At 38.1% G+C, this 13,789-nt stretch overlaps 1 protein-coding gene across 3 annotated transcripts; it reads left to right on the forward strand.

The window, feature by feature from the left end:
* The first annotated feature begins 122 nt into the window (after positions 1 to 122).
* Positions 123 to 13,789, forward strand: znf644a (zinc finger protein 644a). 3 transcript variants are annotated; one of them, XM_079876086.1, is made up of 6 exons: positions 123 to 242; positions 7,525 to 10,147; positions 11,345 to 11,875; positions 12,426 to 12,551; positions 13,308 to 13,410; positions 13,588 to 13,789. In XM_079876086.1, exons 2-6 carry the CDS (start codon positions 7,549 to 7,551, stop codon positions 13,778 to 13,780), a joined length of 3,552 nt encoding a protein of 1,183 aa, XP_079732212.1. In that variant the 5' UTR covers positions 123 to 242; positions 7,525 to 7,548; the 3' UTR covers positions 13,781 to 13,789. The 3 variants fall into 3 exon arrangements, with proteins under 3 accessions (XP_079732212.1, XP_079732213.1, XP_079732214.1); XM_079876087.1 differs by having other exon boundaries at positions 11,348 to 11,875; XM_079876088.1 differs by lacking the exon at positions 12,426 to 12,551.

Raw genomic sequence — 13,789 nt, forward strand, 5'->3', positions numbered from 1 at the left:
GTATGTTTTTCTTGACTAAAGTTGTTTCACAAATAAGTAGCTGCCTTTAGGGAATGATAATATCAACACTTTTTAAAATACATTTTGTCAAGTTTTTGGACTCCCCCTCAATGAGGTGCGATGCCTTTGTCTGTGGACCATCGAGCAAATATGGCGGCTTCGCAATAGATGAAAAGCTTGAGCGAGCAAAAATGAAATGATTTCAGTTCAGTTTTATTGTCCACAATCGCACCCGCAGAAAGGTAGGCTAAAATTCATTTGCCAGCAACATTGAAAGGTGAAACTATCAAAGTGTCCCCAACATTCTTCTACGGGCAAGTGTTTTTAAGCTTGATGTTGAACATAATGGGCTTGATTGCTACCTTGCTAGCACACTCTCATAGCACACTCTCATGTAGTAACAGCAATGCCTTAACAGAAAGATGTCAGAAATATATTTCAAGTTATTAATGCACGTAATTCTCGATTTGCACTGCCAGTTTGAATGATTAAAAATGGCTGTTTGTGAGTAAATTGGTTGCAGGGTTGAAGGCATTTGCTGTTTTGTGAACCACTAATTATGCAATAAACAGAACTTGATCCAGAAAGATATAATATGCTGTTTAAGAACTGCATCACAACAATTATATATCATGACATCTGTTAAAACTTTTAACGTGTTATTTAAACTATTCATGTGTTATTTATACATTTAGGCACAGATGTTTTCCTAAAGATTTTTTTCTGAGAGCATGTGATTTTGCATAACGTTGTCACATAAAGAGAAGAGATTGGAGTGATTTCCCGTTATCTGTTGATGATTCTTTGTACATTGTTGTCAGGTGTTTTATATTTTATTTATACAGTGTGTCATAATGCACATAAGCCAAGTGAATTCCTTCCTATAGCCTAGCCTATCTTGTGTGCACGTTGTAGTGGTGTCCCTGTTCCTGCTCTGTATCAGCCACAATTTATAATGCACACTCTAATGTTATTATAGTATTAAGCTAAAACTCTGCCTATTTGTGTGTCATTTCCACTATCAATTTAAGCATGCAAGACCAACCAGTTAGGGGTGCTTACCACAAAAATGCATGTACAATAGGAATGGATTGGCTTACTAAACTTATACATGTTGAAATTTTCTTTGAATTTTAATTATATTGTTAACCAGCTGTCAAGAGTAGCTATAGCTACAGAAATAATGTTTTTTATTAGTAATAGTAGTAGAATTTTTGTAGTAACCTGGTAGTGCACTTATATAATAGCATAATATATGTATAAGTTAAATACAGTTATGATTAAGTCAAGTTATGATGATTGTTCATCACCCATGAGCAAAACTATCATGCACAAATGTGAATGGCAAAAACATATTTAGCCTCATTCAGATTTAGTCAGTCCTAACCCAATTTTTGTGCATATCCAATTGGAATCTGATTGTATTTAGTAAGTGTGAGCAGCAAAAAAAAATCACATGAAATGCAATTTTTACTAATCCGTTTTGAGCTGTATTCATATGTGATTTGAAGTCCTAGGCTATTCAAATCACATTTCTGGAAATCTGTTTCAGTCTGACCGCTCGAATCGGATTTTGCGTAGTTTGTCACTTTCTCTCACCACGTTAAAATTAACCGTTTTGTTGTCGTTTGCGTATGCCTACCAACGCAATGTATTTGCCATAGAAACCAAGGAAAGGAAAGGAAAACGAAAGAGCACCACACAGGACAAATCAGATATGAACAGTTGCAATACACAGTGTGAACAGTCAATCATTTAGATAAGATTCCAATCGGATACTCAATTAATCGGATTTGGACTGACATTGTGAACATAGACTTTGTTACCCATGCACTGTTAAGGCCATAAAGTGTAGGAAAGATTTACATTGAATTCAGTTTGCATTTCGTGTATGTTTAATTATTGTTATAGAAATTATATGTAGTTATCTGTTTATTTTTAAATCGTTTACGATATCAAATTCAATTTGATCCAAAGTTACTTTGAGAGTAATACAAGCAGATGTGATTCAGTTTAATATTATTCAGTGAAAATAACTAGGCTACATCTTATTACTGCCATATACTGTACAATAGTGATATTGAAGCTGAAATGTTTGAAGCTGCCACCATTTTAACAAAAATCTAGTCTTACCAACATAGCTAGTTAATGTAATGTTACCTTGGTTACAACATCACATAAAACCAGAGTTGATCTACTGCCTATACAGATATAACTCTATTGTATACATTTCTTAAACAACATATTGTGGGCTAATAAAATGCAGCAACAATTTTACGATCTCTTCAGTGATAAACAAGGGCTGATGTTGATGTCTGTAGATGTGTTTTAATAGTTTTAAAGGGTTAGTTCACCCAAAAATGAAAATTCAGAAAGGTAGTAAAGACATCACTAAAGTAATCCATGTGACGCCAGTGGTTTAACTTCAATTTACTTGAGTGCTGCACGTTCACGCAACAAGGTCTGCTCTCACGTCAACACAACACGCATGCTTAGTGCTGTTCTCATGAGCGCATTGGAGAATGGAGATTAATATTTGTAAATAAAGGTTTTTTTTTTTTTTTTGTGCAAACAAAGCACTCTCGTCGCTTCATAAAAGTCACTGATTACTTTTATGATGTCTTTACTACCTTTCTGGGGCTTGAAAATGGTAGTTGCATAGCTGTCAATGGAGGGAGAGAAAGCTCTCAGATTTCATTAAAAATATCTTCATTTGTGTTCCGAAGATGAACGAAAGTATTACCCCTTATTTACACTGCACACATCTTTGGCGCATTACGGCTCCGACATGGCCACCACTGGTCGTGGCCACTCCTGTCAATGCTTGTGTTTATACCAGCCGCGCCACAGAATTTTTCAGAAGTGTCCCAGAAGCGGCTCTCCGCGCTGCTTCGCTAAAGATACGTGCCTGGTCTATTTTTGACGGTTGCTGCATCCAAGCCGCACAGGCACTAATGTGAAATTTAGATACAAGATAATTGAGGATGCATTTTAAACAACTAAAAAAACACAGCTAAAATGTATCATCCATGTCGTTCATAACTGGACTTTTAAGCGTATTAACATTGCTAGGGCCCTATAAAATCCGTTTTATTTTTTCCCAAATTCCGTTTTATTTTTTCCCAAATTCCGTTTTTTCCGTTTTAATTTTTGCAAATTCCGTTTTAATTTTTGGGAATTCAGTTTTTTTTTTACCCTTTACTGTTATTTTAGTCGTAAAAAGAGTGTTTTTAATGTTAATGATTAAAATGTACACAAATAAAATAAGAATGACCCTAAATTTATTGAGGTAACAAACAAAATTCTCATTTTAAGAGGTGTTAAATGTGGTTTGGTTTGTTTACTTTAGTGAATGTATTAGGCTAACTAACATGAACCAGGAGCAATACATTTGTTACTGTATTTATTAATCTTTGTTAATCTTAGTTAACCCTAACCCTGTATTTTTATTATGTTACTTCACACAGTGCATTAAGCTAACTATTGTTAACAAATACAACTTTTCATTTAAATAATGTAGGCTACTAAATGGTGAAATTAACATTAATAAAGATTAATAAATGCTGTAGAAGTGCAGTTTATTAATAGTTAATGTTAACTGATCTAGTTAGCCTAACTAGAGTTTAATAAATGGAACCTTATTGTAAAGTGTTACCGATTTTGTTATACACCGAACCGATTCAGTGTTGGACAGATCAGTTGTTTTAACCATTCATTAAAGTGAATCGGTTCAAAGGAGTCATTAGTTCGCGAATCGGACGTATCATTAGCAGACTTGTACGCGTTGTGTGATTATCCCGGCAGTTAGGACATCGCACAAGATTTGTCAACACAGAAAACATTTCATCATTGGATAGGTTTTGTTTAGTTTATTGAAAGTGTTTTTTATGTCAGCTGAATGGGCGGAACGCTTTTCAGAGAAGGCGGCAAGGTAAAAAAGTATTTTTTTTGTTGCACAATTCACACCCAGCGGTAGCCTAATTCAGGAAAAAAATATCCGAATACTCCACGTGAAACTTCGTTCTTCCGATCTTTTACCATTGTGTCAATTCTCAATTGATTTAGATTAAAGGGTAACTAAACCCCTGGTCAGAGCCTGACTCCACCCACTGGCAATATTTGAAAAATGCTAGAAAAGTGGGCAGACCCCAGCGGAGATAGACAGGACGCACCGAGGGCGGGGCTGAGCGGGGGGGCGTGCACCTGAGACCCGCAGTGACGGATTAATTGACAGCTGCTGTCAGACTCTAAAATGGAGAGACTCACAGGGTCGAAAGACGACGTAAAGTACATGCATCTGATGAGTTTTATCGAGTTTTATCAATAGCGCGCGCTCTCTGTAGGCATATTCATATTTTGCAGCTATGTGAAAAAATCCAGCAAAATGCGCCGCCGCGTTTGTCGACCCCAGTGGATTAACTTTAGCCTAACCATAAATTGTGATTATGATCACTCACATCAAGACGCCGCTGCGGTGGTGGAGTCCATGCAGGAGGAGCAGCGTTTGGCACTGCGTCGCTTTTCAGCGCGAGCTGTGTGGAGAAGCCCATTTCCACCTGGAAAGCTATGCAGTCCAGCAGTGCTGTTGCAACCAGCAAACCTACACCTACGTACCCTCCCGATCACTGTAGTAAATACAGATAAATCTACGCTAACTTGAAGCTATCCTAACTGATGCAATACTATGCGTGTTAGCTCTAGCTCGTACCAAGGGAGGGCGTGGTGAGCTCGTACCAAGGGAGGGCGTGGTGAACTGGAACCTGCTTACGTAGCGTTGTACCGCTTACGTCACACAGTACCACAAACATCCAATAGGAAAATTCAACTGCAGTAGCCACCGTTCAACCTAAAGAGGGCAGCACTCAGACGTTTTTACACCCTATATTGTAGAATTAAAACACTTTATACCCAAATGTCAAAAAAGTTACTTGAATCAATGAACAGCACTAATAAAGCCCCATTCTTACAGATCATTAACTAAAAAAAGTTGGTTTAGGGTTTAGTTACCCTTTAATAAGCGCGAGGGAGTGAGAGAGAGCAAGACAGTTTGAAGACGCGCGCGCGACCGGGCCTCTCTCTGCTCGTTCTTTCAGTAATATGCGATTTTCCTCAGACATACGTTTTTCTCCCGCACAAAAACAGAATTTTATTCCAAATATCTAAAATTCCGCGAAATTCCGCGTTGACACTAGATTCCGGGTTAATTTGCCAATTCCGCGATTCCGTCCGCGATTCCGTGATCGCGGAAATTATAGGGCCCTACATTGCCTGTAGGCTATAGCACAACAAAATAGGACATACTGTAGCAATAAACACAATTAAAATGGACAAAACTTAAAGCGACACTATGTAACTTTTCAACCTTCATAATATATTTCCAAGATCCTTGTGATGGTACATCGACTTACAATAGGTTGAATGACACGTCTGCCATAGCCTGACGGGGTCTGTATCGCTTTTACTGGCACTATGTAACTTCGGGGTTCGGGTAGTAACCAGAGCACAAAAAGAACTACAAAATTCGACTGCTTTACGGCATACGTCACTTCCCCCACCACTTCGTCAAATTTGGACGTGAGAGGCCAACCAGCGTTTGTTTTCGGCTTTCGTGCGTATGTTTTTGTCATGGGGGTTGTTTACACCTGGCCACTTCATGCGTTTTCTCAGCTTGGATAGCTATCCGATCGTGAAAAGTCCAGGTGTAAATGCCCTCCGAAACGCATTTGAGACGGATTTGAATCCGATCCCTCAAACCACTTAAGGAGGAGATCTGAGACGCATTCCAGACGAAACTGGACAAGTGTAAATGCATCTGGTTGTTGAAACCACATGTAAATTGTACTCCTTTCAAAAATGCAAAAAAAAAAAAAAAAAATGTATGAGCGTGTTATAGGCTATATGTTATACAGATATGATGACGCTACTGGAACACGCATCACCACAGATGAGCATCTATTCATAAGCCAACGTGCAAACTATCGCAAATCAAAGTGAAAGTAAGTCACAGACGCTTAACACACAATCTTCATCATTAAAAGTAAAGAAACGAAATGATCTTACCAGGGCTGTTACTGCTCTCTCTTATTGCGGTCTTTGATTTTTACATTTTAGCTGATGATCTATAAAATGCAGCTCATATCTGTTGCTTTCGGTGACGTGCACTCCATTAAATCTGCATATAGCGCGAGAATTGAAGATCGGATTTAAATCCGTTTCGCAAAAATAAATTTATGTGACCAGGAGTAAATGGAATCGTTTTGATAAATCAGATAGCTATGCCTCACGAATTAGTTTGGCAGCTGAACTCAGGTGTTGTGAGGTGTATTTATCACGTAGTCCTGAGGGATATCAGACGACACTGTTGACATTGATTCCTGCGATTATCATGAGAACAGTTTTCAATATCTCACATAATCAGGACATAAATAAGCCTAACGTAGAGGTTGTTAATAGTGTAAACGAGCACAATTTGTAAACTATTATGATAAATTGCAATAATCATGTCTAATGACATCATAACGGCCAATGTTATGAAATAATGCGACGTACATTTAACTTTATTGATGTTATCTGGGATTTTGTAATGTTTACATTCCAATAAAAACAACACAAATTAAATTATACAGTAGGCCTAGACTATAGACTATTTACTTGTGATTTAGCTGCAATCATGTAAAAACGTTATACTATAATATATTTACGACAGTGCAAGTATTCCACAGCGACTCTAGGGGTCGCTGTTTGACAAAAACACAATTTCTACTTAGTGTGGCTTTAAAGGTGCATTGCGCAAGTCTCTGAGTTTTTGCAGAACTATGCCCCCTCTGGCGACAAGCGAAACTGCAACACTGCAACTGAACGCGCATGACGTCACGCCCCAGTCTCAAATTCCGTCCCGAATCCCTCTTATTTATTTTACTGTACAGGATTATAGAGGCAATCGCAGTGATCAGAGAAGGGCTCATTCAGCCCATCAGGCAATTGTTTAAGCATGTATGGGTTAGAAAAACGGGTATTTTTAACATGAAATGTTGCTTAATGCACCTTTAACCATTTAGCCAACTAACCCATGGTAGAACCCCAAAAATCAAGACAAAAAAACAACAAAAAAAACGTCGGACAGGCTAATCTTGCAGTCTCGCGAATCCAGTTGCTGCGCTTCTGAAATAATCCTGGTGTTAGTTGGCAGTGCATGGAGCAGAGAACAAAACCTCGTCGGAGCCGTAATGTGTCGCAGACGTGTGCAGTATAATAAGGGGTTACGAGTTTGGAACGACATGAGGAATTAATGACAGAATTTTCATGTTTAGGTGAACTAACCCTTTAAGTAGAATTTTACAGAAAGTTTCCAAAAATGTGGTAAAATGCTGTTGCTGGAGCACTTGAAATAGTAACCAAAAGAGGATATAAATTAGCTGTAGGGTTATTTAATTTTTAATATCTCTAACTTAACATGAATTCATTTATATATTGATTTTCGTGCTCATCTCATGTTTTGTATTTTTTTTTTTTCTTTGTCCCCAGAAACGGTCCTTAGGACTCCTAGGAATGTCTGGTCTGAAGGAGAGTGCCAAAGTAGAGGAGAATGACACCTCAATGTCAAGAATCTCTCAGGACCTTTTGAACAGCGAGACATTTTCTGCAGAGGGGGCTACACCAGGTCCATCAGTGCATTGTCCTCAAGAGACCATGGCACTACTCGGTGACCAAGGAGACCTCCTGACCAGTGTCGGTTTTATGGACTCCATTTGCTCAGATGGCCCAGCCAAGGCTGCTTACGTCAATGGATCCACCTCACCCCATATATCAGATGAAATCTTGTTGGATATTTCAAAAAATGTACCAGTATTCCTTCCCAAATCATTACAAGCTCAGAATTCTGTCACAACCAACGTCCACTTTGAAGGACCTGATCCACTCAGAAAAGAGGGGGAAATAACAATCAGGCAAACGTTGACTGCGGAGGATGTGGAGAATAGGGGTATATGGGGCTTTGATACTGAATCTCCAGAAAGTTCATTAGATAATTATGATGATGGAAATGACCTTAGCTGGAATCCCCAAAGGGAATTTATGAAGTTCCTGTGGGATGATGATAACGGTCTAGAAATGGAGGAAAAACTGTCCCCCGTTCCTTCACCCATCAACCATAAAAGACGAGTTCCGTCACCACTCGGCCGTAAAAGAAGAAAACGTAAAGAAAAATTGGTCTTAAAAGTCGATCCTTCAGAGGACCTATACTCTGATTTGAATTTTGATTCAAAAAAAGATCACCCAGGTGAAGGAAGCCGGACAGAGTGCAGTCCTGTTAAGAAGACACGTTCCCCAAGAAAACCATCCAAATTAAAGTCACCCATTGTGAAACATACAAAGTATTTAAATGGAGCTGCTGAGGCAGTCAAACACCTGTTTCCCAAACCAGCAAAAAAACCTATTAGCAAGACTCAAAAGATGGGATTGATTAAAGAAACTTTGCCATCAGACTCTAGGGAGGAACCAACTTTTTTTCAGTGTAACAGTGGTTTTAAAGAGAAATCGCTAGAAAACAGACAAAGTACAGGTAATAAAGATACAACTAGTTCAAAGCCATTCATATGTAAGGAATGTGGACAGTGTTACCATGATCATAGTTCACTGTTAAATCACGTAAGTGTTCACCGGGGCAAGCGACAGAAAATTATGGAAGAAATAAACGAGTTGCATCAAATTAAAGATGAAGGTAAAGATGCAAAGTTACAATGCCCCCAATGTACCTTTGGAACGAACTGTCCGAACACCTTTGTGCAACACGCTAAGACCCATGAGAAGGACAAGCGATACTATAGTTGTAACAAGTGTGATTTTGTTGAAATGAATGAAGTTGAACTGAGACGCCATTTGCTTCATAAGCATGGCATCAGTGGTGCTGATCTTACTGTTTGGAAATCAGATGGATTTCAGGAGCGCAAAGTCAATAAATCAACATGTCCAATTTCCTACTCCTGTTCTGTTGAAAGAAAACCTAAAGACACCATTGGAAATCATGTTAAGGCTTCATGTCAAACGCATTTTAATGAAGAACAGGCGTCCTCACATTCCCTTGACAGCAGTGATGAAGAACTATCGCTAACTGAACAGCCGACCTCTGTTTGCAAAGTTCTTAATTCGTGTGCGAAACCAACAGCAAAGTCACCAAAATTGTCTGTGAAGCTCCGTGCACCAGACAAAAACTTGTCGTCTGATCAGAAGTGCGCTCTATTACGAAAGAAAAAGGTGTGGACGCACAAAAGTGTCCAAAGCCAATCAAGACTTGACAAATCAATTCACACACTTTTATCCAGAAAGAAACCTAGTGACCAGAGTGCCTCAGAATGCAACACTCATCCTGATGGAAGCAGTGCAACAGAGTTTCTTGACAATTCCCTCAATTACTCTGGAACAGGAACTAGTGTGTCCCCCTCTAAGTGTCTGAAAAGATCAGCTCATTCTAAAGAAGGGAACACTAAAAGAACTTTTAAGTCTGATGGAAACGTTACTTGTTCAGATGTTGGAAACTCATATTATACACATTTAAGTTTGGAAAAGCAAACATTGAAGAAGTCACCTTCCAAAAGGAAAATGTCAACTCCATTCCACAATATGCAGGGCCAAGATATTCTTTTAGATTTCCCGAAATGTCGACAAAATTTCAAGAAACCTGAAACATCCAAGAGGAGTAAAGAATTGATCAACAACGTTGACTTTATGTGTGATTCTAATGATGATCTTAGACCTGAAGAATGTGAAATCAACAAGAAGGCTAATGCACGTTTTGTAAGAAAACAGACTTCACCTGCAAAGGCAAGTCTTGTTGCCTCATCTAGTCACTTTAAGAGAAATCACAGTTCCCTGAGGATGTTTTCTGTCAAAGATGAATACAAGGAAGAAGAGATCTCAGAGTCGATCACCACTGTAAAGCGTGAAGCGAGCTCAGATGTTGAGACAGATCTGAAGGCTTGTCCATACTGTCCTGCTGTATTTGAGTCAGGAATTAGCCTCTCTAATCATATAAGAGGACATTTGCACAGAGTGGGCCTAAAAGTACGCCATTCTGTATCTGCAGCTAAGGTCGCTTCTCTTGACAAAGTACCTCCAGTTCGACGACGAAAATTGCCACAAATCAAAACAGGTGATGCTTCTCTTGTACTTGATAGTCTTGTTAATAAAATCAATTAAGGTAGTAGTTATGCAGCAAAATCGTTAATTATGAGACTTTCCTTTTTTCAGATTCAAGAATTAACATTTTGATTGTAGGCTAGAAATTTTAGCAGCTGGTTTAACCAGTTAGCGACCATAACATGAAAATAATTATCGACTTCTATCTTTTGGAGTATCTCTAGAATATTTTGTGTACTGCTAGGCATATAGCTGAACTTAAATGATACTCATTTAAAGTTTGTTTAATATAGACCATTACAGAGTTTTTTTGTGTGGAAAATGTCATTTAGCAGGTACAACCCAATGCATTTGTCAGGTGTCGTCCAGATTTACTGATTGACCTGTATTTTTTCCAAAATTAAGAAAACTTGGTGTAGATGTCAGAACATAGTGTATGCCAATTTTTCTGAAAGGACTATCATCGTGATATTTGGTATATAAAAAGTATGTCTACAAGAGGCAGTGGACCAAATTTTCTGATAATTGGCCAGAAAGTGGTGCTACAATAAGGGAATTCTCTGCAATACTTTTTCATACTCCTCCTAGGTTGTCATGCCAAATTGCATAAAATTGGTTGTGTATTTGGTCAATTATAATTTTATTAAAAATGTAGACAAATTGATGTTTATTGTAGGTGCAATGTCCAAATTTCAGAGTGCTTATGTATGTATATCTTTATCATAAACATATCAAGATTTCTATAAGAAAATATCCACAACACATTTAGAATAATAATACCAGCCTCATGTATGGTGTGAAGCACTCAAATCAGATATAGTCATCATTAGGATGTTATAACTATTCAAATGAATGAATATAATCATTTCTGAAAAGCCATTAGTATATAAGCTGTTGGCAAATACATTTTTTCTTTGAGGTGTTCCAGTGATAGCACCTTTTATTTTGCGGTTGCTGATGTTTCACTTCTCCAAGCTGTTTTTCGGTGCCCTCATGCTGGTCACATGTACTTGATTTGTTTACAGTCAGGAATGGTCGTGGTTTAAAATTCCCTCACAACCGGTGTGGTGCAAGTTAACTGACTTGCAGGCTGGTTGATCTAGATGTTTTCAGTTTTAGTGTGGACAAATTTAATTGGCTTTAATGTAATAAATATTTGTTGTAAATTTGGCTGATTACATGTGGTTTCCCTTTTGCTTTCTGCTCTCAGCAGAGGACACATCCCAGACTGATCATTCTGCAGAGATGCCAACCGACTGCCATCAGACAGAGCTCATCTGTCCTCTCTGTAGGGAGTGGTTTGACAACAGGACTGGGCTGTCCAATCATGTACGAGGCCACCTGAAGCGACTGGGCAAACCTACTTCCACCGCATCCAAATCTCCAGTCATCATATTGAAAGAACTGATGCGTGACAAGAAACAGTTTCAGATGAAGCTACAGGTTCTTGAGAAGAAGTGCCGCGCCACCAAGTCTTTCCATCCTATTAGTTTGAATAACGGACTAACCTTCGCCTCAACTGTCAAACGACATAGAGATAAGGAGGAAAAGAAAAGGATAGAGATTAATAAAGGCTCACCACCAAGTGATCTGATTGGAATTTTGAAGAAAAGAAGAGCCCATGAAGAGACCAAAGCAAAGCACTCATCCCACATGGCGAGAAAGGCTCTCCTTTTATCTTCAGGCAAAGACTGTGGCCTTGAGATACAACCTTTCAAAGCAGTGCCAAATTCACTAGAAGGTAACGTTTCATTTGTTCCACTGATCAACTGTAATGAAGCTGAACCACTCCTTGAAGGGACTGTTCTTGCAAAAAAAAAGGAAATTCTGTGACACCTTGTTCAGTCTTATGTTTGACCAAACCCATATGCTTGAAATGCAGAAAAAGAACAAGCATACTGGTTTGGAACAACATGAGGGGGACTAAGTAATGTCAAAATTATAATTTTGAGTGGAACTATCTAAACATGAAGAGATTATACACTCATTGTTTAATCGATAATGAATGTTTCAAATGTAGCTATAATTATTTCAAATGTAAATGTATAACTTTTATTTTCACTATAGCCATACAATTTTGTCTGCTTTATATACTTACTATACACTAGTGTAGTATTTTATGTAAATTACAAATGTTAGGCTTCTCCAAATATAGACTGATCGCTACTGCTAAATGATCCTTTGAGAGGCCTGAATTTTAGTGGTTTGAACATAGAGTACATTAACAGTGTATTACAGTACCTATAATGACTATAAGTGTTTCATTTTTATGTGTTGTGTTTTTGTTACAGAGAAAAGTGAACTCAATAGAAAAGTTTGCGTGCACTGTAATGCCACCTTCCACAGTGGTGTTAGTCTCTCCAATCATTTGAGGGCATATGCACATAGAAAGAAAAAAGCTCTTCTGGATGGAACTAGTACGCACCTTTCTTTCCTTCTATGTAAATGCACCTGTGTACTTGCATTTGGCTTCTTGTTCTACTTTCCTAGGGCTTAGATCTTGCAGAATGCATGTCACATGCTCACTCCCTTTACTAAAATTTTCTTCGACTCTTCCAATTTCTTATAAAAAAAGTAACATGGAAGTAACTTAAAGGGTCAGTTCACCCTAAAATTTTAATTCTGTCATTAATTACTCGCGCTCATGTCGTTCCAAACCCGTAAGACCTTCGTTCTTCTGAGAGCTTTCTGTCCCTCCATTGACATGAACGCGAGTAATTAATGACAGAATTGAAATTTTTGGGTGAACTAACCATTTAAGTAATGTAAACATTTTGAATAGATTTTTTTTTTAATAATTACAAGGATAATTCAGGTGCTTTTAGTAGCAGAGATTTATACGGACACCTGATGGTTAATCAGATTGTAGTTGCTGCATGATGCCATTGTAAAAGTATTGTTATCATTTGATTATTATTATTTTTTTCACAATCAAATGCCCAATAATAGAGGGCTACTGAGATAAAGTGAGTGGTATTCGGCTGGTCATGTGAGCCAGCCACCACAAGGGTAAGACTTTATTTGTAATCTATGGAATAGGTGCTTTAACATATTTTGCTAAACATTAAAAACCTGAGAAAAAGCCTTCAATGTTGTTATAGGTTAAAAGCATATGGTGTGCTTTTTAAATATGTTTATGTCATTTCTAATAAATGCATTGTTCATTATTGCAGCTTATGACTGTAAACAGAGAAAGCAAAGATCAAGGTCTGGGTCAAAGAAGAAAATGTACCCGCTGCTGCACAGTCCAGAGGAAATCTACAGACTTACTTGCAGGTAACCGCTGTTACAAATATATAAATGCATATTTAATATAATATTACAGTATATATTTAACATGAATATTATGAAATATATATTGTAATATTATTATTGTCTAGTTGTTTTGTTTCTTGTTTTTCCATTCTTTTCACATTTGTCATTGCATCATTGTGTAATTGTTTCCACATGCAGGTTTTGTGACCTAGTCTTCCAGGGCCCTTTGTCAGTGCAGGAGGACTGGATAAAGCATTTACAGAGGCACATTATGAATACCGCTGTACCGCACACAGGGGCTGGGATGGTGGAAGTCACCTCCTTCCCCAAGGACTCTTTCTCCAACACCGTACCACAGGCACAATCTTCAGTGATGCAAACATCCTCATGAGCCCAGGAA

Source organism: Squalius cephalus, assembly GCF_949319135.1.
Source record: "Squalius cephalus genome assembly, chromosome: 7".
NCBI lineage: Eukaryota > Metazoa > Chordata > Actinopteri > Cypriniformes > Leuciscidae > Squalius > Squalius cephalus.

Excerpts from the sequence above, each read along its gene's own strand:
- znf644a (XM_079876086.1), top strand. The coding sequence starts at position 7,549 with ATGTCTGGTCTGAAGGAGAGTGCCAAAGTAGAGGAGAATGACACCTCA. Across the intron at positions 10,148-11,344 it reads ATTGCCACAAATCAAAACAG|CAGAGGACACATCCCAGACT; the intron begins GTGATGCTTCTC and ends TTCTGCTCTCAG. Across the intron at positions 13,411-13,587 it reads ATCTACAGACTTACTTGCAG|GTTTTGTGACCTAGTCTTCC; the intron begins GTAACCGCTGTT and ends TTCCACATGCAG.